General features: G+C 39.2%; 1 protein-coding gene across 6 annotated transcripts in view; it reads left to right on the top strand.

The window, feature by feature from the left end:
- SLC25A15 (solute carrier family 25 member 15) overlaps positions 1-23,706 on the top strand; it is a 36,272-nt gene extending 12,566 nt beyond the window's left edge. For all 6 annotated transcript variants that reach the window (XM_069064613.1, XM_069064615.1, XM_069064616.1 and 3 more), the window contains exons 3-7: positions 616-874; positions 12,221-12,358; positions 16,827-16,996; positions 17,464-17,622; positions 20,658-23,706. In XM_069064613.1, the coding sequence (XP_068920714.1) occupies positions 616-874; positions 12,221-12,358; positions 16,827-16,996; positions 17,464-17,622; positions 20,658-20,782 (851 nt within the window). In that variant the 3' untranslated portion in view covers positions 20,783-23,706. The remainder of the gene's footprint in view (positions 1-615; positions 875-12,220; positions 12,359-16,826; positions 16,997-17,463; positions 17,623-20,657) is intronic.
- The last annotated feature ends 1,703 nt before the right edge of the window (positions 23,707-25,409 follow it).

Genomic DNA, 25,409 nt, shown 5'->3' with positions numbered 1-25,409 from the left:
GGCAGCTTTTTGTGTTCACTGATGAAAAGTTACTAAAGCTTGAGAGTTACTTCCAGCATATGGATGTTGGAGGGACTTGGGTTGTTACATTCTATTTTTTTCTATAACTCAATGTTTCTGTTAAAGTAGCCCACAAATATTAGATATTATTTAATTTTAACTATTTTTCCTATAATTCTATTCTTATGAGTTTGTACTTCCTATCAAAATAGGGTTGGTACTAGCAAAAAATGGCACATTCGATTTCTCCCCCATTATTGTGTTGTGGGTAGAGCCCTTGGAGTCAGGAAGACCTGAGGTAAATCCAGCCTCAAGTACATAAAACCTGTGGGGCCCTGGGCAAATCACCGAACCTTTGCCTCAGTTTCCTTAACTGTAAAATGGGAATCATAATAGTCCCAGGGCTTTTGTGATATAAAATAATCATGGTGAAGTGATTAACACAGGGCGTGACACACCATAAATGCTTGTTTCCTTCCCTTTCTTATGGATAATTGAGAGCTGGCTCTAATACAAAGCTTTCATGCTTTTTTTTTTTTTAAATAAGAGAAGTATTCTTTGGCTGAATGGTATTGGGTAGGCAAAGGAGTTCTGACTTTCTGCTCCACATTCTAGGAGGGACTGCGTGTGTGATGACCGGGCAGCCTTTTGACACAGTGAAAGTGAAGATGCAGACTTTTCCCAATTTGTACAGGGGCCTAGTAAACTGCTGCGTAAAGACATACACCCAAGTGGGCTTTCGAGGCTTCTACAAGGGGACCACCCCCGCACTAATTGCCAACATTGCAGAGAACTCTGTCCTCTTCATGTGCTATGGTTTCTGCCAACAAATCGTGAGGAAGATAGTTGGATTGGAGAAGAATTCAAAGCTGAGGTTTGTCAATAGTCCTTTTTTTTTCTTTTGCTGATGACTCTTGTTTTTACATTGTGTTCATTTCCAAATAATCACCTTCCTTGCCTCTCTCCATTGAGGGAGACTTCACTTGTAACCAGTATTTTAAGAGAAGGAAAAAAATCACAGTTCAACCAAACCAACAATCACATCGAATACATCTGAAGCATGTGCATCATTATTGATACCTATAATCCTTCTACTTGCCCTGCTACCACAGTTGAAAGGCAGATGGTACATCTTCTTAATTCTTTCCTAGGATCAAGCTTTGCCATTATAATTCCACAATATTCAGGTTTGTTTTATTATTATTTTTTCCTGTTTATATTATTATTGCCATTGTGTATGTTGTTCTCCTGGTTCTGCTAATTGCAGTCTATACCAGTTAATATCAAACTTCCCATACTTCTCTGAACTCTTAATTATCTAATTCTTAAAGAGCAATTATATTTCATTACATCAGGTACCTTACAACCATTTCCCAATCCGCAGGCATCTGCTTCATTTCTAGTTCTTCGCCACCACAAAAGGTGCTGTTATGAATATTTTAGCATTTATGACTCCTTTCTTTTTGCCTTGATCTTCTTGAGATATGTACCCAGCAGTGGAATTTCTAGTTCAAAGGGTATGGGCAGTAAATGCAGTCTTAATAATTTACTTGTTTATTTATTTTTTATCAGCCCCTGATGTGTGCTCCTCATGAGTGGATGAGGAGATTGTAGGGGTGTTCAAAGTATCTCTTAGGCATGCATAGGCTCTTGCTTCAGAAGTTTCTGATTATAGAAAATTAAGCCACATAATACATGTTTGGGAAAACAGAACTATGGTCTCACTATTTCAGAAACTGATGCTGATTTGTCCATGTTACAGAATGTAGTCATAGAATCTTGGAGTGGGAAGAGACCTAGATAATATTCTAGATTAATCCATTCCTGACTAGGAACTCCCTTCTACTAGCTCCCTGATAAGTGATCACCTGTATTCCTCTTGAAGACCACCAGTGACTAGAAACCCACCATCCGTTGAGGTAGGGCAGGTCTAATTGTTAGGAAGGCTTTTCTTCTATTTTGTCAAGAAAAATGCCTCTCTGCAATTTCTGCTCCTAGAGGCCAAGCAAGAGGAAAAGAATACCCCAGGGGTACAAAGGTTGTGCATCTGTGGGCGTGTGATTGTCTTATCTAAACCAAACCAGAAACACCTTGGCTTTTAGCATGCCCTAGAACAGATACTAGCAGTTTAAATTCAGCCTTTACCACTGGCTTTTTTTTTTTTTTCAGTTTTCAACATTTACTTTTATAAGATTTTGAGTTCTAAATTTCCCCCTTCCTCAAGGCACCATGCAATCTGATATAATCTATACATGTACAATCATATTTCCACATTAGTCCTATTGTGAAAGAAGAATCAGAACAAAAGGGGAAAACCATGAGAAAGAAAAAACAAAACAAACAAACAAAAGAAAACAGTCTGCTTCACTCTGCATTCAGACTCTGTAGTTCTTTCTCTGGATGAGGGTACCATTTTTCATCATGAGTCTTTTGGAATTGACCTCGATCACTGCAATGCTGAGAAGAGCTAAGTCTGCTAAGGTTGGTCATTGAACAATGTTGCTATTACTGTGTACAATGTTCTCCTGGTTCTGCTCAGTTCACTCAGCATCAGTCTTTGCATCTTCATGCATGCAAGTCTTCCAGGTTTTTCTGAAATCTGCCTGCTCATCATTTTTTTATGGAACAATAGTATTTCATTACATTCATATACCACACTACCACTGGCTTTTTAAAAAATGGTTGGTGAGGTTCTCAACTTCCCTATCAGCAGTTATTTCTAGTATTTCCCATTGTATACCTTGGTAAATGGGACTTGAGGCAAATAGCTGTCTCCATCTAAATGTTCCCAATAAAAATAGTTTTTATGTTTAAAGGTGTGTAGTGACAGCTTTTCAGAGAAGTTGGTTATGCTGAGTGTTCTAGATAACTGAAATTTTACTGTAATTGAATGAGAACAAATCTTGTTCCTGGTTTGTTCTTGGTACCTTGAGAACTTTGTTATAATGTTGTCCTTATGGAACCCATGCTGTGGGTGAAACAGTGTTATAATGGTGAATAAGTGCGGTTTTTTCTCTCCCTTCTTTGCCCTTTCTCTTTCCCTTCCCTTTCCACTGAGAACTCATTATGTGGAAACTTCTGCCAGCTATGCAGACTCAGCAATTTGTAATTTACAGTCTTAGAGAGAACACCAAGAAGTCTAGTCAGTCAACAAGCATCTATTAAGTGCCAGACACTATGCTTACGGCTGGAGATTAAAATGTCAAAATGAATGGATGGATGAATAAAATAAAATAAAATAGACCCTGCTCTCAAGAAACTTCTATTCTAAAAGGGGAGACTGTGTAGAGACAACTAAGAAATACAGAGTAGATAAATGGGACTCTGGGAAAGCAAGGCATTAGCAGCTGTGAGAGGACTAGGGAAGATCTATAGAAGATGGGATTTTTATCTTAGTATTGAAGAAAGTCAGGGAAACTAAGATGTGGAAGTGAGGGAGCAGAGAATTCTAGATGTGGGAGAGTGTTTGGCTCACTCATATGCAGGCTTGGAACTGAAGAGGCTAGTGTGGATGGATCATAGGTCACTTGGAGGGGAGAGAAATTTAAAAAGACTAGAAGAATCAGAAGGGCCATATTGTGAAGAATTTTAAATGCCAAAGGGATTAATATTTTATTCTGGAGCTAATAGGGAACCACTGGAGCCCCTTGAATAGAGGGATGATGTTGTCATATGTAAACTTCAGACAAATCACCCTGGCTGCCGAAGGGAGGATACATTGGAGTGGAGAGAGCCTCAAGCCAGGGAGACCAATTAGCAGGGTGTTGCAGTAGTCCAGGCAAGAGGTAATTAGGGCTTGAACTAAGATTGAGGCTATCTGAGTGAAGAAGAGAGGATGTATAAGAGAGATGTTTTCAAAGTAGATATGTCAAGATTTGACAACAGATTGGCCATGTGAAGTGAGTGAGAAAAAAGAGTCAAAGACCTAGTGATTTGCCAGGATCACCTAGCAATCTGTATCAGAGACAGGACTTGAATCCAGATATTCCTTATTTTAAGACCAGCCTTCTATCCACTAAGCAACATTGTCTCTCTTTATTATTAAAAAATACCTATGTAACATCTACATAACTTATAAGATATCATAAATATAATTGCTACTAATAATATGATAGGATTGAAGATATAGAGTTGTAAGTAACTTCATATGGCATCTTAAACCCCTTTATTTTATGGATGAAGGAACTAAGATCCCAAGAGGTTAACAATGTCTACAAAGCTAGTAAGAAGCAAAATTGAGAATCAGACCTTTGTCCTCTGACTTCAAATCCAGGCTGAGTTCTACTGAACCATGTTACCCAATTCCTTTAACCAACTGCACTTCACTCAAGTTTGTTAGCAATAAAAAAATACCAATCATAAGTAGCTCACACTTATATACTAATACATATTTAATAATCGTTTTGACTGTCATTTATATGGTACTTTAAGGTTTGCAAAGCACTTTATATATATGAACTGATTTGATGCTAACTTCCTAATAGTATTAAGGGTACCTGGATAATGTTTAATCTTAGGGACAGTGGACATATTTGTAATGCTGTAGTAAGAAAAAAGTTTGCAAATTTCTACCATTTCTCCCTCTTCAGGGACAGATCATGTCCTCTGCTTAAGTACAGTTGGAAGCTTGTTCCTCTCAGGCTTCCTTGGCTGTGTTTGGGGTCAGGGGGGAGATGCTGGGGGGAGTGGAAGGGCTGTTAAGAAGAGATAGTGAAAGAGCTTTACCTTCTACTCACCAGCATTATTGGCTATCTCTGGCAGCCATGGAGAGATGCAGAGAATTCCTCTTCTCCTATCTCCTTCTTTGGAATGCAGGCTCTATCAGATAGCTTGCAGTGTTCAAGAACAAGGAAAAAGCAACTCTTCACACTGACCTCAACCTAATCTCTTGACCATCTCTAGCATAACAAGAGCTCTCTGTGGGCCTTAGTTAGTAGGAGTCTGGGGGATAGGGCTAGTAAACCTGTCGCCATCAAACTCTCTCATTTCTCTTTCTCTTTTCCCCTTCCATGGCAAACCCAGTGTGAGACAGAGAGAGCAAATCTCCAGTTCTTTGCTGGAAGGTGGTGGTGTTTTTTGTGGGTCTGACCTAGAAAAATTTTCAAAGAAGGGAGAGGAAATGGGGAACGGGGTGGGGGAGGGAATGAATAAAAGCCAAAGGAGTGACTATATTGGAAGTATGTTCTCTAGTTGACACTATTATCCAGAGCTTGACTTTTAGCTACACGGTTTGTGTGTGCCCATTTTATGGATGAAGGAACTAAGATCCCAAGAGGTTAACAATGTCTACAAAGCTAGTTAGAAGCAAAATTGAGAATCAGACCTTTGTCCTCTGACTTCAAATCCAGGCTGAGTTCCACTGAACCATGTTACCATGTGTGTGTATGTGCATGCATGTTTTAAACGAGCTAAGCTTACATTTGGTGTGAAATTAATGCTTTCCCTAACCCCTTATATTACAGTCATAAAATGGGACTTGTGTACCCTAGGTGCTTATACAGGGAGATGAAAGCATTTATTAGAGATCTAAAGTCCACACTGAATCTGGAATAATCTAGCCAGCATTTACTACTCACTTAGATTTCCATTAGACCCTTCATTCAGGGTGGACTGGGGAGTGTCAGATAAGCATGTCAATATGCCAATATATTCTTAGGCACCCAGGTTTCCTGTCATTTAAACCAGCCACCTTTAAGATACATAGCTAAACCTGAGTGTGGCAGAGGGAGAAGGAGAGAGAAATGGGCTCCTGAGAAGCCCATTTAATACCAGTCCCTACTCCTGGCCTGGCTTTAGCAAGATTTTGACAAATTAAATCAGTTCCTACCTCCTTTCTACCTCTCCAGCTGTCCCAATATGCTTGTCCTTTATGATACCATTGTCTCTAAAAATCCAGCCCCAGTCTCCCTTTGAAACCTGCCTCTGAGGGTACCGCACTGCAATGTCCTAAACCTATCTATATTTATAGACTGTTAACCTTTGGTCCCTAAAGCTAGATAATAACTACTTAATGACCTTAACTGATAGATCCTAGTCACCTGACTGACTGGATGGCCCTGAGAAAAGGCAAGCCTAACTTGAAGAGAGAGAATGGAAAAGTTTAAAGCAGAGGTGAGGAACCTTCAGCCTTGAGGCCACATGTGACCCTCTAGGTCCTCAGTTTCAGCTCTTTGACTGAATCCAAACTTCACAGAACAAATCCCCTTAATAAAATGATTTGTTCTGTAAAACTTGGACTCAGGCAAGGACCTAGAAGGCCACATGTGGCCTTGAGGCTGCAGATTCCCCACCCCTGGGTTAAAATTTGGGTTTTAGCAGAATTAGGAAAGCAACGATTTTTGCTTTGTGATAGTTGGAGGGGAGTGAGAGGAAGATTATGAACTGGGCAGTTGAGTTTGAAAGAATAATACAATGCATGTGTGCATGTTTACATGTCCACAAATATATTACACATGCAAACATTTGTATGTTTGTCTTTTAAAAAATTTAAAAGTAAATCCCAAAAGGAAACTTGTGCCCCAAACAGTGTGTTCTCCTTGTGAAAGAAAACCCCTCTCAGGATCAATTGTCAGCAACATGTTCACTTGGCATGCCTCTTGATCTCTCCACCTATAAGCCAAAGTACAGGGCCTGCTGCATTTTCAGTTAACATTAACTGCCCTACCACGCAGGGTGGGTGTTTTCTGAATTAATTTTCTTTTGTAGCCAGTAGACTGGATCACTTGGGTGTGAGTGAGTGTCATTATCAGTGATAAGAACTTGGGCATGCCTGTGCAAGGCTGATGACCTGCTGATGCTGTAGAACATTAACATGACTTAGAAAATCCATGGCTTGCTAGATTTGGCTTGCCAGAAAATTCCCAGCCCTGGTCCATTTGTCCAAGTTGTATGCCGTGTTCATTGTGTGTATTTGTGAATGTATGTGTATGTGTGTGTTTGTATGTACACATGTACAAGTGTATTCTCATTGGTGTTGGAGAAGGATCATTAGATTAGTGCTCAGAAATCCTGGGTTTGTCCCATCTTTGCTCCTAACTAGCTGTGTGACCTTGGGGAGACCAGTTGATCTCTTTGAAGGTTCAGCTTCCTCATCTATAAAACTGAGAGTTGGACTCCATATTCTTTAACGTTCCTTACAGTTCAAGGACTCTCTGAATATATATTGGAAATATACTATTGGGTGTTTGGGTTTCCTGTGATTCAAATAAGCCATCAAGGAGCCTGTACTAAGAAAGAACGCAGGACTTGGAGTTACCTGGCTATGACATTTACTGGTTTTGTGTGACCTTTGGCAAGTGATTCAATATCTCATTTCCTTTCTTTCATCTGTAAAATGGTGGTAAAATACCAATAGGCGCTCCAAGGGACTCAATGATAAGAAGAAAATTCTCACATACATCAAAATATTTATGACAGCACTTTTTGTGATTACAAAGAATTGGAAACAAAGTAGATGTCCATCTAAACAAATTGTGGAACACAAACATAACAGTAGATGATATTGTATTGTAAGAAATAACAGAGGTGTCCAAGTCAAGATGGAAGTGTGAAAGCCGCATTTGCTAAATTCTCAAACTACTCTCCCCTCCAAAACAACCCAGGACCAGATGGATTTGCTTGCAAACTCTACCAAAAATTTCTACCAAATTCTACCAAATATATAAAGAACAATTAATTCTGATATTACACAGACAGAAAAAATAGATTAAATTATCAGCAAGGGTATCAGCAAGGGTATTACAGTAATTTATCAGACACTATCACCAGGCTAGATGTATATCAGCAAGGTAGGGTGGATTCAATATTAGGAAAACTGTAAACAATAATGGTCATGTCAGTAACAAAACCAACAAAAATCAAATGATTATATCAATAAATGTAGACAAAATACAACATCCATTCCTATGAAAAATATTAGAAAAGGTAGGAATAAATGGAACTTTTCTTAAAATGATAAGTAGGATTTGTCTAAAAACTAAGAGCAAACATTATTTATACTAGAAATAAACTAGAATCCTTTCCAGTAAGGTCAAAGTTGAACCAAGGACGTTCATTTTCACCATTATTATTCAATACTTGTACTAGACATGCTACTGATAGCAATTTCAGAAGAAAAAGAAGTCGAAGGAATAAGGATAGACAATGACGAAACAAAACTATCAGTTTTTTTGCAGGTGATATGATGGTTTACTTGTGTAACTCTTGAGAGTCAACTAAAAAGGTAATCAAAGCAATTAACAACGTTACCAAAGTTTCAGTATATAAAATAAACCCATACAAATCATAAGTATTACTCTACATTAACTCTCTCAGGAAGAGATGGAAAGAGAAATTCCATTTAAAGTAATTGCACAGTTTAAAAAAAAAAACCTTGGGATTCTACATAGGAACTTTATGAACACAATTACAAAACCTTCCCCACACTAATCTAAATAACTGGAGAAATATTAATTGCTCATGGATGGGCCAAGTCAGTGTAATAAAAGTGACAATACTACCTAAATTAATTTACTTATTCATTGCCATATCAATAAAATTACCAAAGAATTATTTTATAGAGATAGAAAAAAAATAAAATTCCTTTGGAGAGAAACAGAAGATGAAGAGAATCAATGAAAAAAGTTTGAAGGAAGGATGCTTAGAGTAGCAGATCTTAAATCATATTACAAATTGATAATCATCAAAACAATTTGGTACTGCATAAGAAATAGAGTGGTTGATCAATGGAATAGATTAGGCATACAATATACAGAAACAAATGAGTACAGTGATTTCGTTTTTGATAAGTCCAAGATCCTAGCTCTTGGAGCAAGAACTCACTATTTGACAAAAAAGTGCTGGAAAAACTGGAAAATAGTATGGCAGAAACTAGGTATAGACCAATGTCTCCAACTGTATACCAAGCCAAGTTCCAAAAGAGTCCATGATTTAAAGGATGATATGAGAAAATTAGGAAACAATGGACAAAATTACCTGTTAGATCTGTTGATACAGAAAGACTTCATTACCGGCAAGAGATAGAGAGGTTCACAGAAAGTAAAATGGATAATTTTAATCACATAAAATCAAAAAAGGTTTTGCACAAAGTCAGAGCAGGCAAAATTAAAAGAAAAGCAGGAAACTGGGGGAAATTTTTTTTTTACTGCAAGTTTCTCTGATAAAGGTCTCATTTCTGAAATATATAGAGAATTGAGTGAAATTTATAAAAATAAGAGCTATTCTATAATTGATAAATGGCCAAATGGACAGGCAGAGGAAGAAGAGAGCTATCAATAATCATATAAAAATATGTTCTAAATTACTAATAATTATGGAAATGCAACCACATCATACCTATCCAATTGGCTAAGATGACAGAAAAGGAAAATGACAAAAGCTAGAGGGAATGTGGGAAAATAGGTACAGTAGTGCATTGTTGGTGGAGCTGAGAACTAGTTCAGTCATGCTGGAGAACAAGTTGGAATTCTGCCCAAAGATCTATAAAGTTATGCATAGTCTTTGACTCAACAGTACCAGTAGTAGGTCTATAATGCAAGGAGATCAAAGAAAAAGGAAATGACCCATATTTACAAAAATATTTATAGCACCTCTTTTTGTGGTGGCAAAGAATTGGGAATTGAAGGGATGCTCATCAATTGGAGAATGACTGAACAATATGGCATATGATTGTAATGGTGTGTGTATATGTATGTGTGTATATATATATATGGACATGCTATTGTGCTACAAGAAATGATGAAGGGGATAGTTTCAGAACAGTAACAGCAATATAAGGATACTAAACCATGGGAGACTTTATAACTGATCAATACTGTGATCTACCACAGTTTCAAAGGACTCATGATGAAAAATGCTATCCGACTATAGTTAGATAATTGATGAACTCAGATTGCAGATGGCAGCATGTTTTTCACCTTTATTTTTCTTGCTTTTTATCTCTCTGGAACCTGGCTAATGTAAAAATATGTTTTGCCTGACTTCATATGTATAGTGGGCATCATATTTTTTGCCTTCTCAATGGGAAGGGGGAGAGAAGGTGAAAATTTGGAACTGCATAGTAATAAAAAAAGAAATGATGTGTGAGATGAACAGAGAAGCATGTAATGATCTACATGAACTGATGAAGAATGAAGTAAGATGAGCCAAGAAAGACTGTATACATAATCACTAGAAAAATGTGAATAGAAAGAATAACCACATAGCAAAAAATAAAAAATGAATGTAGCAAAATTATAAAAGTCAAGCATGATTCAAATGAAGAAATGTGAGAGGACACCCCAACTTAGCCCTTCATGGAAGTAGGAGGTCCACAGGTGGTATACATTGCATATGTTTTCTGATTTTTTTACATGTATTTATTTTTTTCCTATTTAACAAACACTAATTATTATATGGGATGGCTCTAGAGAAATAAGAAGAATATTGGGGAAAACTATGATGATGTAAAAAAGAAAAGACATCAAAAAAATCTTATTTAAAAATAAGACCAGTAGGACCAGTGGTGTCAGGAAGGGTTGGACATGACTGAAATGACAATGACAACCACCAGCAGGACCTAGCACTGGGTTGTTGTAAGGCTTAGATGAGATAATGTGTGTACAGTTAGCCTTTGAGTGGGAATACACACATTTATTATTGCTCATTTTGCTTTATTACTGTTTATTATTTGCTTAATAGCAATAATCACTATTGCTATTATCATCTTCACTGGAGTGTCATTCCTTGAGGGCAAAGACTGTGTTTCCCTTTTTCTATTTTAAGGCCCTAGCACAAAGCTTTGGACATAGCAAATAGTTGATGGTAAATGACTATAAATAAATGACCCTACTAGTTTTGCTGCTCACATGTTCAACAAGCTTTTATTAAGTATTCACTATGTGTCAGGCACTTTGTTAAGTGCTGGGGCTACAAAGAAAGACAGAAATATGGTGGCTGATGTCAAGGAGTTCACATTCTAATGGGGGAGACAGTGCAAACAACTGTATGTAGGTATATGTGTGTGTATGTGTACGTATATATGTATGTGTAGATACATACCTGTCTATATTTGTATAAATATGTATATGTACATTTACATATATATTTCTATATGAGGATAGGGGGGAGAGAGAGAGAGAGAAAGAAAATGAATATGAAAGGTCGGAAGGTTATTGTAGTGGGGAAGGCAGAAGCACCTGGGTGTGGGAAGTGGAGGGGCAGGATGGACAAAGGGGAAAGGTAACTGGTGGACAGGGTCATGGTAAAGAAAGTCCCTTGGACTTGAGTCAACAGTGCAGGCTGGAGAGGAACAAAGACATCTTTGACATGGGTCTAAAATGCTGTGTTGGCATTCAGAGCCCTTCATAACCTAGCCACCTCCCACCTTTCCAGTCTTTTATTTTATTTTTTTTTTTTTTTGGAGAGGGGAAGGTAGGGCAATTGCAGTTAAATGACTTGCCCAAGGTCACACGGCTGGGTTTTGTGTGTGTGTGTGTGTGTGTGTGTGTGTGTGTGTGTGTGTGTGTGTGTGTTAAGTGTCTGAGGTCAGATTTGAACTCAGGTCCTCCTGACTCCTATTCACTGCGCCACCTAGCCGCCCCAATCTCACCTTCTATAAAAAGCATTCCTTAACCCCTCTTAAATCCAGTGCTTTTCCCTCTTTTAATTATTTCCTCTTTAACCTGTATATGTTTGCCTGTATGTTGCCTCCCTGTTAGATTGTGGGTTCCTTGAGGACAGGGACTGTCTTCTGCCTCTTTTTGTATCTGGCTACTCAGTACAGGGCCTGCTGTTTAATAAATGTTTATTAATTGCTTGAGTCCTGACTCCAGGCCCGGTACACAGGCCTCTGCACCCACTCTCGGCCCCTGTACCCACTCTTGGCCCCTAGCAGAGTCTGTTGCAAATAAGGATAGTGTAAGGACCTTACCAGTGATTTCCTTGATACTGGGAACCCATAGGTGAGGGAATTCCCTCAACTTGTAGGTCAGTACCTTCTTTGCAATTTATAGTTTAGGAAGTCACCTAAAACAACTCAGAGGTTGTGACTTGCTCGAGATCACACAGATTAAGTGTGTGTGTGTGTGTGTGTGTGTGTGTCAGAGGAGCATTTGAACTCAAGTCTTCTTGATTACAAGTTCAATTCTCTAATCACCTGTGCCATACTGCCAACTGTAAATAGTAGGTGCTTAATAAACGTGGGCAAATGCCTTGATTGTTGTTCTATTGTGTTCTCATTCAGTGATGTGCAGAATGCAGCTGCTGGCTCTTTTGCTTCTGCTTTTGCTGCCCTGGTGCTGTGCCCCACAGAACTGGTGAAGTGTCGACTACAGACCATGTATGAAATGCAGACATCAGGGAAGATAGCAGAAGGCCAGAAGTAAGTCCCATCAGTGCAAATCCACAGCACTCCTTTGTTACCTTGGGGGGTCTTGTGCATTGGATGCTCTGTATGCTGGTAGGAAGGAGGGTGAAAGTCTCTGGAGTTTGCTGCAAATAGAATCAAAAAGTGAATGTTAAACACAAAAACAAGCCTACTTTATCCTAATTTACCCACTCTAAAATATACTGATTTATTTAGAGAGCACCAGCATTCTCTCAATGAAATTTTTTGAAACAACCTTATTTTCTGTACTCTTTAAGACATTTAATCTGCCTTGATGCCAGAAAAAACTTAGACAAGGAGTGGAGAACCTGCATCCTTGAGGCCACATGTGGCCCTCTAGGTCCTCACGTGTGACCCTTTGACTGAATCTAAACTTCACAGAACAAATCCCCTTAAAAAGGATTTGTTCTATAAAACTTGGACTCAGTCAAAAGGCCACACCCAAGGACCTAGAAGGCCACATATGGCCTCCAGGTGGAACGTTCTCCACCCCTGGCTTAAGCATTCTCAAGAATTTAAGATGTTTTTAAAGAAAGTGATTTAAGGTGCTATAAAAGAAGGTATTGATGAGAATGACTGATGTAAAAGAAAAAGTAAATAAAAGTAATTTCTTCAAATTACTTTAATTTCAAGGTAATTATTTTTAAAAAGTAATTTAAATAACTCAGCTAGAAGAGTAGTCTGTTCTTTCCCCTTATATGTAATATTGGGGAGGGGGACATCTCCAGTCATCCTGATCTATATCTTGCTACTGGACCCAAATGTCTCCAGAGGAAAAAGTGAGACTGATTACTTCGCACGGCCCTGCCTCACTTAAATCCAGTTCACTTGGCATCACCTTTCTGATGTCATGGTCCTCTTCAAGAACAAAGGACAAACAACAGCAACAATGTAATATTGAACACCGTACCAAAAAGAAAAAGAGGAATGCTGAGTGATAGGAATTGAGATCTTTTGTTTCTTGGAAATGTCCCAAATGTCCCAACCATGAAAGGTAACATAACATTGGGACTAGTGGTTATTTTATCTTTGCTATTGGTCCCCAGAACAATCTTGGGCAAATCCTGTAAATCTCTTGTTATAGTTGCCCTCTCTAAAATGGAACTGTTTTGATTTCCTGGCTACACTGGAGGAACCTGGCAAATGAGCTAATATCTGGTTAAACCTTTTGAACTTGTCAAAGGAAGACATCAGATGCAAGTTATGTTAATTATCTTGGAGGGTGGCAGGTCCTCAGGTGACTTGAGTTTGAGTCCCATCTATTGCCACAGTGAAGTGAGAGGTGAATTATTACTTATGATTTGGGAAATGGCCTCTACCCAGTCCTCAATCCAGAAAATAAACAAAACAGAAACAAGCCTCTTTACAATAACTATAGACCAATGTCCCTAATGAATACTGATGCAAAAATGGGAAATAAAAATTTGGCAAAGAGACTACAGCAACATATAAAAAAAAATGATACATTATGACCAATAATGATAAATTGGATTTATACCAGGAACATAGGATTGGTTTAGTATTAAGAAAGTATAAGTGCAAAGGAACATACAGAGGATTTTAGCATTTAGAGTTGAGCACATCTAGTCCAATCCAGGTCTTCTGACCTCAAATTTGGTGTTCTTGCCACTTAGAGCAGGGCTATGCCTCTTTATGACAATGGCCTGGCAAAATGCAAAAAAAAAAATGGCAAAATTTTAGGTGTGCTTACAACAAGCAGCCCTACTCAAGTGCTTTCCCTGCTTCTCTTCTTTGTCTTTAATAAAGTAATTCAATTTCTGCTTGGCATCATGGGATAGAGATTGGGCCTTAGGACCAGGAATACCTAGGTTGAAGTCCCACTACTGACATAAACTGACTGTGCAGCCTGGGGCAAAGCCATCAACATCTCAGTGTTTTAAGTACCTCTGGTTTAAGTTGTGGAGAAGACACTGACCTGCACTGGCAGGAGTTACCTCACCTGGGAGTTCTTTATACCTGATGCAATCCTTATCTCTCTATGCTTTTTTTCAGTACAGGAGAGTTTAGCTATAGCTCAAACTCAGATAGTGGGCAGCATATTAGAAAAAACACAAAATAACATTACCTATGTTGTATTATACTTTTGTAATGTATTTTTATTTATTTTAGTAAACATTTCCATATATTCCATATTTTATATACATGTATTTCCACATATTCCATATATATGTATATATGTACACATACACGACTGTGGCAATTGGGTTTAAGTAATTTGCCCAGAATCACACAGCTAGTAAGCCCAGCTATATTTTAATCTTGATTCTGTCAGCTGCTGGGGAGTTTTGCAGACTCCTTGAGGCTGGCAAGCCTTGAATTTGACACCTTTTCAGTAGCTAATCTTTTGAACTGCCTACAAGTAACATTTACCCTCCAATTTAACTCCTTCCTCCTTATTTTAGTCATCTAGCCACCTGAACAAAATCCAATTGCTGCCTGCCAAAACACAACATGTAGAAAGGAAAACTGAGGAGACAGGAACAAGAGAACTTTTGAAACAGCCAAATAAAATTCTAATTTTTGTTAATCCACCACAAAAGGGCTGTGTAAAGCATGGGGTTGTCTGTTGTGAACTTTAAGGATAAACTGTGCCTTGGACTGAAATTGAATTGAGGTAATTTGCCTTTGTCCCTTACTGGAGGCAAAGAGTTAGCGGGGAGGAGAGGGGAGGGGAGGGAAGAGATGAAGTTGTAGATTTAGATAGCTAAGTGATTATGTAGTACTGAGGCTGGAGGATCACAAGCCCTGTCTTGCCATCAGGAGACTTCCTGGTGGGCTGAGAACAAACCTGTAGTTGGAAGAAAGGAATGGTGAGCAGGGTCCAAAAAACTCAAGGTTAGGCATATGCTAGATTCATCTTGTTTATGTTATCTAGAGAAAAGGCTATTCCTGTCTGGGGTTGCAAGAGAAGCAAATACCGGAAAGCCCAGTGGGACAGCAAGAATATGGCATTTGGAATCAGAGAACCTGGCATCTAATCTTCGCTCTGCTTCATAGTGTGCCTGTGGCCTTGGGCAAGTTACTTAGCTTTTCTGGGCTTCAGCTGATAAGTGAGGGGGTTGAGCTAGATGACCTCTAAGGTCCCTTCCAGTTTTAAATCTGTGATCTTGTGATTCTAGATAGGTTGTGAGGAGAATTTAAGCAAGGGAAGCCTAGGGCAGGGGTGGCAACTAGGGCCAGAGCCAGATTACAACTTCTTTGGGAAATATCTAACAAAGTAAATGAAAATGTGATACAACATAGACAATGTTAATTTGTGGTTTTCTAAGGCAAGGATCTGTTTCCCTTTCAGTATTACTCCTGGCCTAGGGAGTTTAGGGCCTCCTCCTCTGGGACTGAGTAGATTTAATTGTTATGCTAATATAGAATTGCTGTCATATATATTCTCTCTCCTTTTTGTCAAGTTTGTTCTTGTTTAGTCATATTCAACTCTTCATGACCCCATTTAGATTTTATTGTCAGAAATACTGCAGTGAGGGGCGGCCAGGTGGCTCAGCGAGTAAGAGCAAGCACCGCCTCCAGTGTCGGGATGACCTGGGGATCAAATCTGGGCTCAGATACTTAGCACCACACCCAGAAATAACTGGCCGTGTAACCTTGAGCAAGTTACTTAACCCCAATTGCTTAAAAAAAAAAAAGAAATACTGGAGTGGTTTGCTATTTCTTTCTTCAGGTCATTTTGCAGATGAAGAAACAGAGACAAATGGGGTTAAGTGACTTGCCCAGGGTCACCCATCAATTAAGTGTCTGAGGCTGGATTTGAATTCAGGAAGATGAATCTTCCTGACTCCAGGCCTGACATGTCACTCTCTCTACTGTGCCACTTACCTGCCCCTTCTTTGTCAATAAATCCTAGAAAATACACTCTTGTATTTCTCCTTAGAAGGAGAAGGCTGGCTGGCAGGTGATTATAAGAAAGAGGGGGCTAAGAACAGCATGCATTAGAAGAATAACCAGCCAGATTATTCTACCAGTTCGGTAGAAGGACAGGTAATTAGGGTTGAGGTATAATCTTTGAATTCAGGGAGCCAAGTTGGCATCAAGGCCAGGAAAAGTCCAGGAGCTCTGATAACTCCTTGCTGGGGATTAGAGACCAGGGAATTTTAGTCAGAATTGCAAAGGGCAAGAGCCCTGGGTCTTATGGCCAAGTTTCCCCTTTTACTTTGACCAGGAGGACCAGAAAGCTGGCAGAGAGATACCTCCAGAGCTGGAGTCCTGAATCTTTCCTAGGTAATGAGAAAGGGATTTATTCAGAGATGATAGCTCATTATTCGGACTGATGCAAGACCAACTTCTTTATTGCTAGGAGGCAGTCAGAACCCTTAGTGGATTGGGCCTGTGCCACCACAGCCAGAATTTGTAATAGATGGTTTCAGGGTCACCGTCTTAATTCCTTTGTCATTTGCAAGCTAATATGTATTTATGTTGTCTTTTCTCCCAGTACAGTATGGTCAGTAGTAAAGGGCATTCTTCGAAAGGATGGCCCTCTGGGTTTCTACCATGGACTCTCCAGCACTTTACTCAGGGAAGTACCTGGATATTTCTTCTTCTTTGGGGGCTATGAACTGAGCCGATCATTTTTTGCATCAGGAAGATCAAAAGATGAGTTAGGTATGTACTTCATTTCTTGAACATGTCACAGATGTTGCATGTGCCTTCTTTTATGCTAATTTTTGGAGGGGGGAGGGCAGGGAAGTTGGGGTTAAGTAACTTGCCCAGGTTGGATTTGAACTCAGGTCCTCCTGACTCCAGGGCTGGTGCTGTACTCACTGCTCCACCTAGCCGCCCCATAAAGTGGTTATGTTATAAGTCTGTGATGAAGAACTCTGTAGAACAAGAACTTTCCAGTGAATTTGGGTCTTGTCCTGAAAGATACAAGGAAAGCCAAGGGTCCAGAAGCTGGAAAAAAAAAATTGTGTTTCTGGCCGCCCTTAAGCGTCCCCTCCTGGGATTGTGTTCTTTGGCATAAGATTTTTTCTTGAGAAACTCTCCCTGGTGATCTTTCCCAGGTGTTGAGGTGATGATATAAGTTGCCCTCTACTTTTGGTAAAATGGTGTTTTCTTGTTTTCCTTTTTAGGGCCCATCCCTTTGATGTTAAGTGGTGGCTTTGGAGGCATCTGCCTCTGGATTGCTGTGTATCCAGTCGACTGTATCAAATCAAGGATCCAAGTTCTGTCCATGTCTGGAAAACAGGCTGGCTTCGTGGGGACATTTGCAAGTGTTTTGAAAAATGAAGGCGAGTCTATGAATGTCAAAAATAGAATGCAAAGCTTGTATGGTGGCTGGCACTACCTAATGCTTCCAGAGTTCCTTTAAAAATTTTTCTTGGCTGAGGACCAAACTTTAATGGGGGAATTTAAACTGCCACCCTCTTCTTTCTGTTCATCTGTATCTTTTTCCTTCATCTCTAAGCTCCTTAAGGTCAGGGATTGTTACATTTTTTGTTTTTTGTATCCCTAGCACTTAACACAAGGCCTGGCACAATGGGAGATGCTTACTAAATGCTGATTGATGATTTGATAGACATGACTAATCAATTACCAGCATTGTAGCTGTTGCTGCACTCATTCATCCTTGTTACATTCCCTCTTTGTTGTCTCCAAGTTGTTCACTAGGAGAAGTTCTAAAACTGACATTGCAGACATTGCCTGGTAGCCTCGGTTTGCTTAACACTTGAGTGATCTTTGGTTGGCATAAAGACTTTGAGTTCAACACATTCCATTGTATCTAACTAAACAAATTATAGCACATCTTTTGAAGTAATAATCAATTTCAAGTCCCTTAAAAATGACAGTGAACATTAGTGACCATGACTTTTCCATAACTGGCCATGTACAGATGTCTAATATTGAAGAAAGCCTGTTTATCACTAGTGCATCAGGAGCAATGGGAGGGACTAGAAGTTAGGTTGTGGGGCCAGTGCTGGGGATGTGGAAGCAGATGTTTGTGATTCCTGGCCCCCTAGAGGTTGAGTGTGAGGATATAGTACCAAGGCTGGTGTTTGGTCCTTGAAGATTGAGAGACCAGCCTGAGGGGAGAGGGGAATGATGAAGGGAAAAGCTTAAACAGAGTATGTACTATATGGTTGTTGCTGTTGGTGTAAGTCGTGTCCAGCTCTTCACGAACCCTTTTGGGATTTACTTGGCAAAGATACTAGAGAGGTTTGCCATTTCCTTCTCCAGCTTATTTTACAGATGAGGTAACTGAGGCAAGCAGGGTTAAGTGACTTGTCCAGGTTCACACAGCTAGTAAGTATCTGAGGCCAGATTTTAACTCAAGAAGATGAATCTTCCTGACTCCAGGCTTGGCACTCTATTCACTGTGCCATCTAGCAGCTTGAGTATTTTCTACTCACAGAATATTCAGATTGTATCCCTGAAGCCTAAAGAAAGTGGGAGCTTGGAAAGAATGAGTATATAGTAAGTTTGGAAAGAGGGGATTGAAGAGAGTGAATCAGGGAGGACCAAGGCAACTTCAGCCAGAATGAACTGCTCTCTGTGAGTCTACAAGGGTTCAAAGCAGTTATCCAAGTCCTAGTATCACTTTCCCTGGCCCCTCCCCCCCATCACCACCCTCAAAACAGTATAAATGCCAGTCAAGAAAGCAATAATGAGGGACAGCTAGGTGGAGCAGTGAGTAGGGCCCCGGCCCTGGAGTCAGGATGACGAGTTCAAATCTGGCCTGAGACACTTAACACAAAAACTAGCCATGTGACCTTGGGCAAGTCACTTAATCCCAATTGCCTTCCAAAAAGCAAAAAAAAAAAAAAAAAGAAAGAAAGCAGTAATGAAAAGTTGTGTATCAGATACTATATCATATAACATACCTATAGCAAGCATTTTCTGAACTCTTCCTCAGTTCTGTTTTGTTATCAAGGGCAGCACACTGTGATCCCGGACATAAGCTAATTTTCAGGATTATTAAAATCTTTATATGGGTATTAGGTCCTTCTAAGTTATGAAAGGATTGAAAAAAATAACCTCCTGAGTACTCTCCTTGTGAGCTCAGGAGGCCAGTACCCATCCTTCTAACAACCATTCTTTGTACCAATTGCCACTTGGCATTTCAGTTGGATTTTGTGTTCTAATTTCAAATGAACAAGAGATATGCAGAATTTGAGTATTGACTGTCCAAAAACAGGGCACTTAAAAATATATGTTTTGTTCACTCTGCAAGGTCCCTATACACATTTATTAGTCACTCATTGTCAATTCTGAATTTTTTTTGTATATTCTCTCCAGCACTGCCCAGATGGTTTGTTACCTCAAGGGTGTAATGAAGTTGCCTGTGACTTCTGTTTAGTATGGTTGGAGGAAACCAGTGACTGTACCTGTAACTGTTGTTTTATGTGCATTTACAGTCATTTTTAGCAGAGAAATAGAATGGTGTAGTGGATAGTCAAATTTTTAACCAGGAAAATTTGGGTTCACGTCTGTAGCAGCAAGCACCTCAAGTGTCCCCAGGGTCGCTGCCAGCACAGATTCTTGGATCTGCTTTGATAAAGGAAAGCAACTCAAAATGGATTAACAAACTTACTTTAATCAGTCAAATATGTATCATTTACCTAGTTCAGGGGAAAAAGGTCAGCACCCCAAACTTCAGAATATACAGGCAGAATTATCAAGACAGAGAAACAGATCAAGTAGACAGATTTCCAAACTGTCCAACCATTACATCCATACTAAATCAACATCTGGGTTTCAACATCTGGGTTTTCCAAAGCCAAGGGGGGGCTCTCAACAACAGCTTCCCAGAATCCAGATCAAATCACAGAACACTTCTCAAAGTGAGCCCCTAAAACAAAGCTACACATCAGGGCTTATATGGCCTTCTCCTGGCTCAGAGAATGTAACAACCTCATTGACCCACTGGCCAATCAAAAAGTATCTACTGAAAAACAAGCCTCCCACCCCAGGCTCCAGGTGCACTTTAGCCTAGGGGCAGGGAAGATCTTTAAAAACATTCCCATTACAATGTCCCATCTCTGATATGTACTGCCATTGTGACCTTTGGTTTGTCACTTAACTCCCTAGTGCCCGGGGCAGGTCTCTAAGACTTTAGATTGTAGAGAAGGTGACGATCTCCCTTAGGAGAGGGAGTTCCCTCATCCACAGTGGTGCCCTTATCACTGAAAGCATGAATTCTGTCCCTGTTGCTATCTCAAAAAAAAATTTTTAACCATAATTTATACTTCCATGTTTTGCCATATAGAATTTCATATTCATTGTTAAAATGCTAAATGATCTTTTTCTGTTTTGTTTTGTCTTGCAGGGATAGGAGCCTTATATTCTGGACTGAAACCTACTTTGATCCGAGCTTTCCCTGCCAATGGGGCCCTGTTTTTGGCATATGAATACAGTAGGAAGTTGATGATGAGCCAGTTTGAAGCCTACTAAAGTGTCTTGGTGGAAGGGGAAATGGATCAAAAAACTGCTGCTGTCCATCTCTAGGTTTCACTGAGTATGGAGACCAACATAGAATTGTTCTAACTTCATAGGACTTTTTCCTTCCTCTTCACACCTCCCCTGTCATTTCCCCAAAGAACCTAAATTATCCATCTTCTGGTTTCTGCTAGTGTTCTATCTCTTCTTCTAACCAGGAATATACCCAGTGAGCTGTAAGTCTCCCCATGTGAACCCATCTTGAAAATGGCTTCAGATGGGTCCATGGACACTTAGCATCCCCCTGTCTGTCCTTGTCTTTGGGGTATGAATAGTGGAAGGACTTGAAGTGAAGGATGTACTTTGGCTTCTTGTCTTTAACTTAGATTTCACTGGAAAAGACTTAGGGCCCATCATGTGTTAATATAGCATGAAAAGTGGATCAGAAGAAGTTGTAAATAATTATTTAAATAACACACTTTGAATTTGTGGTTTCTTTTTCAAAAGTACCTATTAAAATATCCCGAGCAGTCAATTTGTAAAATAAAATTTTCATTGTCTCTGGTGAAACAGACCTATCTGTCCCCCAGAATTTAATGGAGAAACCTGTGGCTTCCAAATTGGCATGGTTTCCATATTTCTGATACTGGGTAAGATTCAGAGCTAATGTTTCCCCAGAAAATCCATTAAGATAGTCTTGCCAGGAATAGCCCCAACAGTTATTTTTTAAAGTGGGACAAGCTTCTGCTCTGATGTTATGCAGGTAAATTTGAAATCATCGCAAATCCAATGACAATATCATTGCTGTTCACCTTCCTTTTTCTCTTAGGTCCCCTCCTCAGAAAAAAAATGTTCATGTTTCCATGGTTGTACTAAGTTGAATGAGGTGATAGGGGAGTGCTGGAATGCTATTCTGAAGAGATAGCTCTTGAACCATACAGGGCTGTTTGAATTTTAAAGCAGCATAGCCTAGGGCATCACTTCTTAAACTGTTGGTTGTGACCCCATATGGCATCATGAAAAAGGGTCCCTTGTGGGAAAAGCTTTAAGAAGCTCTGATGTAGGGTGCCAACGAGAACTCTGCTTTTGGCTGTCTTTTGGTCCACTTTTCTGTGGTCTCCAACTTTGGAAGAGGGAAGGAAGGATGGAAGACATCTAATTTGTATATGTACAAAGTAAATCCCCCTGTACCCTTGTAATCATCAACTGATGCTGGTGTCGGGGGTTCACTGCTCAATCACATAAATAGCACTGGAAAGAAAGATAATCTCTCGGTAGTGAGTAATGTCGATATTAACACATCCCAAAGTTCACATAAAGGTCTATATGTCACCATTTAATCTTTTAAGTTGTTTTATCCTTTTGAAATTTGTTCCAGAGAATGACTGAATTTTAGAAATGGTGCTTAATGATTTCTGATTTTTAATGTGTATGTCATGTGAATATAAAATTGCAGAACTGATTTCTGTAAGTCATAAGAAAAATAAGATCATTACTTTGTTGTGTGTGTGTGTATGCGTGTGTAAAATTACTGTAAGTTTATCGTAAAGGACTATTTACCTGGTTTCTTGCTAATGGCTGTTTTTACCACATTCATTGTGTGCACAGAATTGGGTGGGTAGAGGAACTGCTTACTCATAAGTGACTTATCAACCAACATTCAAAGATGAAATCAAGGACAATAGCAGTCACATTGTCTATACTTGGACACTTTAGGATGTTTCCATGCTGATACTCATGAATTGCTATTTTAGCTCCTTCCCTAATATTATTTTTGCAGTTATTTTTTTTAAACAATGGCGAAATCTCCCTTAAAAATGGATGATTAGCAATAACTGTCTCTGTCAGCAGATTTGAAAATTCTGCCTTAAAAATGCTGATTTCTTTCATTCTAATAATACTTATGAAACTATCTCCACCCCTACATTTCTAGTACTTTTTTTTTGCCTTTTGGAGGGCAATTGGGGTTAAGTAACTGGCCCAAGGTTACACGGCTAGTTTTTTTGTGTGGGTGTTAAGTGTCTGAGGACGAAACCGAACTCGGGTCCTCCTGACTCCGGGGCTGGCACTTTACTTACTGCACCACCTAGCTGCCCCTTACATTTCTAGCACTAACTAGAAATAAGGGTGTAGGAGACATAATGATTTTGCTAAAATTAGACAAGCTGCTATTAGGTTTGGTAATGATTCTCTGGGGTAGGGCTCAAGCTACCTGAGAGGCTGCAGATTGACTGACCTTAGTCTCCTTCTGAGTTAGGGCTTCCTAGCCTGAGATCTGTTAACCTCACAGATAGAATTTAGGGGTCCATGAACTTGGATGGGAAAAATATTGCATCTTTATTTTCATTAACCTCTATATGAAATTTAGCATTTGTTTTATTGCTCTCTTAGATTAGATCATTAGTTTGGATCTACTTTCTTATTCTGAGAAGGGGTCCATAAGCTTCATCAGAAGGGATGCCAAAGGGATCCAGGACACACAAAAAAGGGAAACCCTGTTCAGAGTGACTATTTTAGCATTTCTCTTAAAATTATTTGTCATTGTCTTTTGACTAACTGAGGTAGAGAAAAGAAACAAAATGCACAAAATGCCTGCCTTATCCTCTCTCAGAAGAATCTTGTGCACAAAGATCTTCCTGCCTATGTGAACCTGTTGAATTTCCTGCCATTAACCCTGTCCTCAGCCTAGCCTTTCTGCAGAACACATGTCCTTTCAACATGCTACCTTATTCAACAGGAGTCATTTGAAGTACCATGGGTGGAGTTGTAAACTAACCAAGTCAGAACAGAACTTCTATGGAATCTATTTGATGAATGTGTTCAACTTTGTAGTGCAATTGGTACTATTTAACATCGGTTTTTTTCCAACAGGAGTGTAACTTCAAATACCATGTTTAAAGATCTCTGGTATTTCAATCATTAAATTATTTCTTTAATACATTAGTATATTATTTGTTTTTTGCTATCTGATAAGTTTCTTTCCTTCCTTCTTCCCCATTCCTTCCCTCACATCTCTGCTCTCAAAAATTTCTTCTACCCTTAAATCTGATCGTAAATGTGGTTAAATGTGAATGTGGTAATATTTCAAAGTGCTGCCTTGATTCCAGGAAGTTTCTATGAAGAGGGCTTTTGTCATAATATTTTTTACCATATAAAATCTGGAAAAATACACATTTATTGCACTTGAAATGAAACAACAAATTTTTTTTCTTCTTACTAGATATACTGTCACTGATTTTTGGCAATGTGAACAAGACACACACATGTATACATCTGTATATATATATATCTATACATACATACATATATGTACATATCTATATGTGTGACTTGAAAGTAGTTTTAGGAGCTAGAACATGCAAGGTTGTATATGTACATATAGATCTGTCTTATTTTAGTCATCATCCTTCCACCCTCTATGTAGGGAATCTTTCCTTTTCTATCTCCACCAGATTTTTTCCCTTTGTCGACAAACTTGTTCAGATTCCCTGCATGGTTAAAAAAGAACAAAACAAAACAAAAAACTACTGTTCCATTTCCTTTCCTTCACTGTCAAACTTCTCAGAAAGAATGTTCTCAAAAGTTTTCCTACAATCCTTGCTTCCGCATCACCACCTATTCACTCCATGCCTTAAAATCTATTTTCATCCTCCCCAACTCCTGACACGATTCTCAAAGTCACCAGTGATCAGTAGATCAGCTCAATGGCATTCTGGTGTGTCTTCTTTGACCCTTCTCATGCTATACGACCTTGTTTTAACCCTCTCCTCCTTTGCCTTCTCTGACTTTATACTTTCGTGGATCTTTTCCTATTCTGATCTCTCCTTTTTTACTCCTAACCCCTAAATATTGATGTGTGTGTGTGTGTGTGTGTGTACATAGGAAGTAGTCTCTCCTTTGATAGCACATTCTACTATTTTTGGATAGCTACAAGTGTTAGCTAGAAAATATTGACTTTACATCAACCCCAAATACGCCTCTGCAAATTCTTCTTATCTCTCCTTTGGGGTCAAGTAGAACAGCAGTGCCCTCCCCCCCCCCCGACACACACTGAATAGATTTTTATTTTTTCCAATGATAGCACATTCTACTATTTTTGGATAGCTACAAGTGTTAGCTAAAAAATATTGATTTTCATTCAACCCCAAAACGCCTCTGCAAATTCTTTCTATCCCTCCTTTGGGGTCAAAGTAGAACGCAAGTGCCCTCCCCCCCCCAGACACACACTGAATAGATTTTTATTTTTTCCAATTACATGTAAAGATAGTTTTCAGCATTCATTTCTATAAGATTTTGAGTTCCAAATCTTTCTCCCCCTCTTTCCTCTCCCCTCTCCAAGACAGCAAGTTTTAACCTACTTTCACATGACAGACCTTTAGATACTGGAATACATTTAAGCAAGTGCAGTGTCAGATTTTATATGCTTGGGCTCAAAGATCACTGCAGACAATGACTACAGCCATGAAATTAAGGCACGTGCTTCTTAGAAGGAATGCTATGGCAAATCTGGTCACTAAATCTGGTACTAAAAATCAGAGATCACCTTGCTGACAAAGGTCTGTATAGTTAAAGCTATGGTTTTTCCGGCAGTAATATATGGCAGTGAGGGTTGGACTGTGAGGAAAGATGAGTGCCACAGAAT

This window comes from Petaurus breviceps, unplaced genomic scaffold (assembly GCF_028583685.1).
Source record: "Petaurus breviceps papuanus isolate PSGF00001 unplaced genomic scaffold, PetGlider_PUasm1.0 90639, whole genome shotgun sequence".
Lineage (NCBI taxonomy): Eukaryota > Metazoa > Chordata > Mammalia > Diprotodontia > Petauridae > Petaurus > Petaurus breviceps.
The sequence above is the reverse complement of the archived record's forward strand: the minus strand, read 5'-3'. Positions and strand labels throughout refer to the sequence as shown.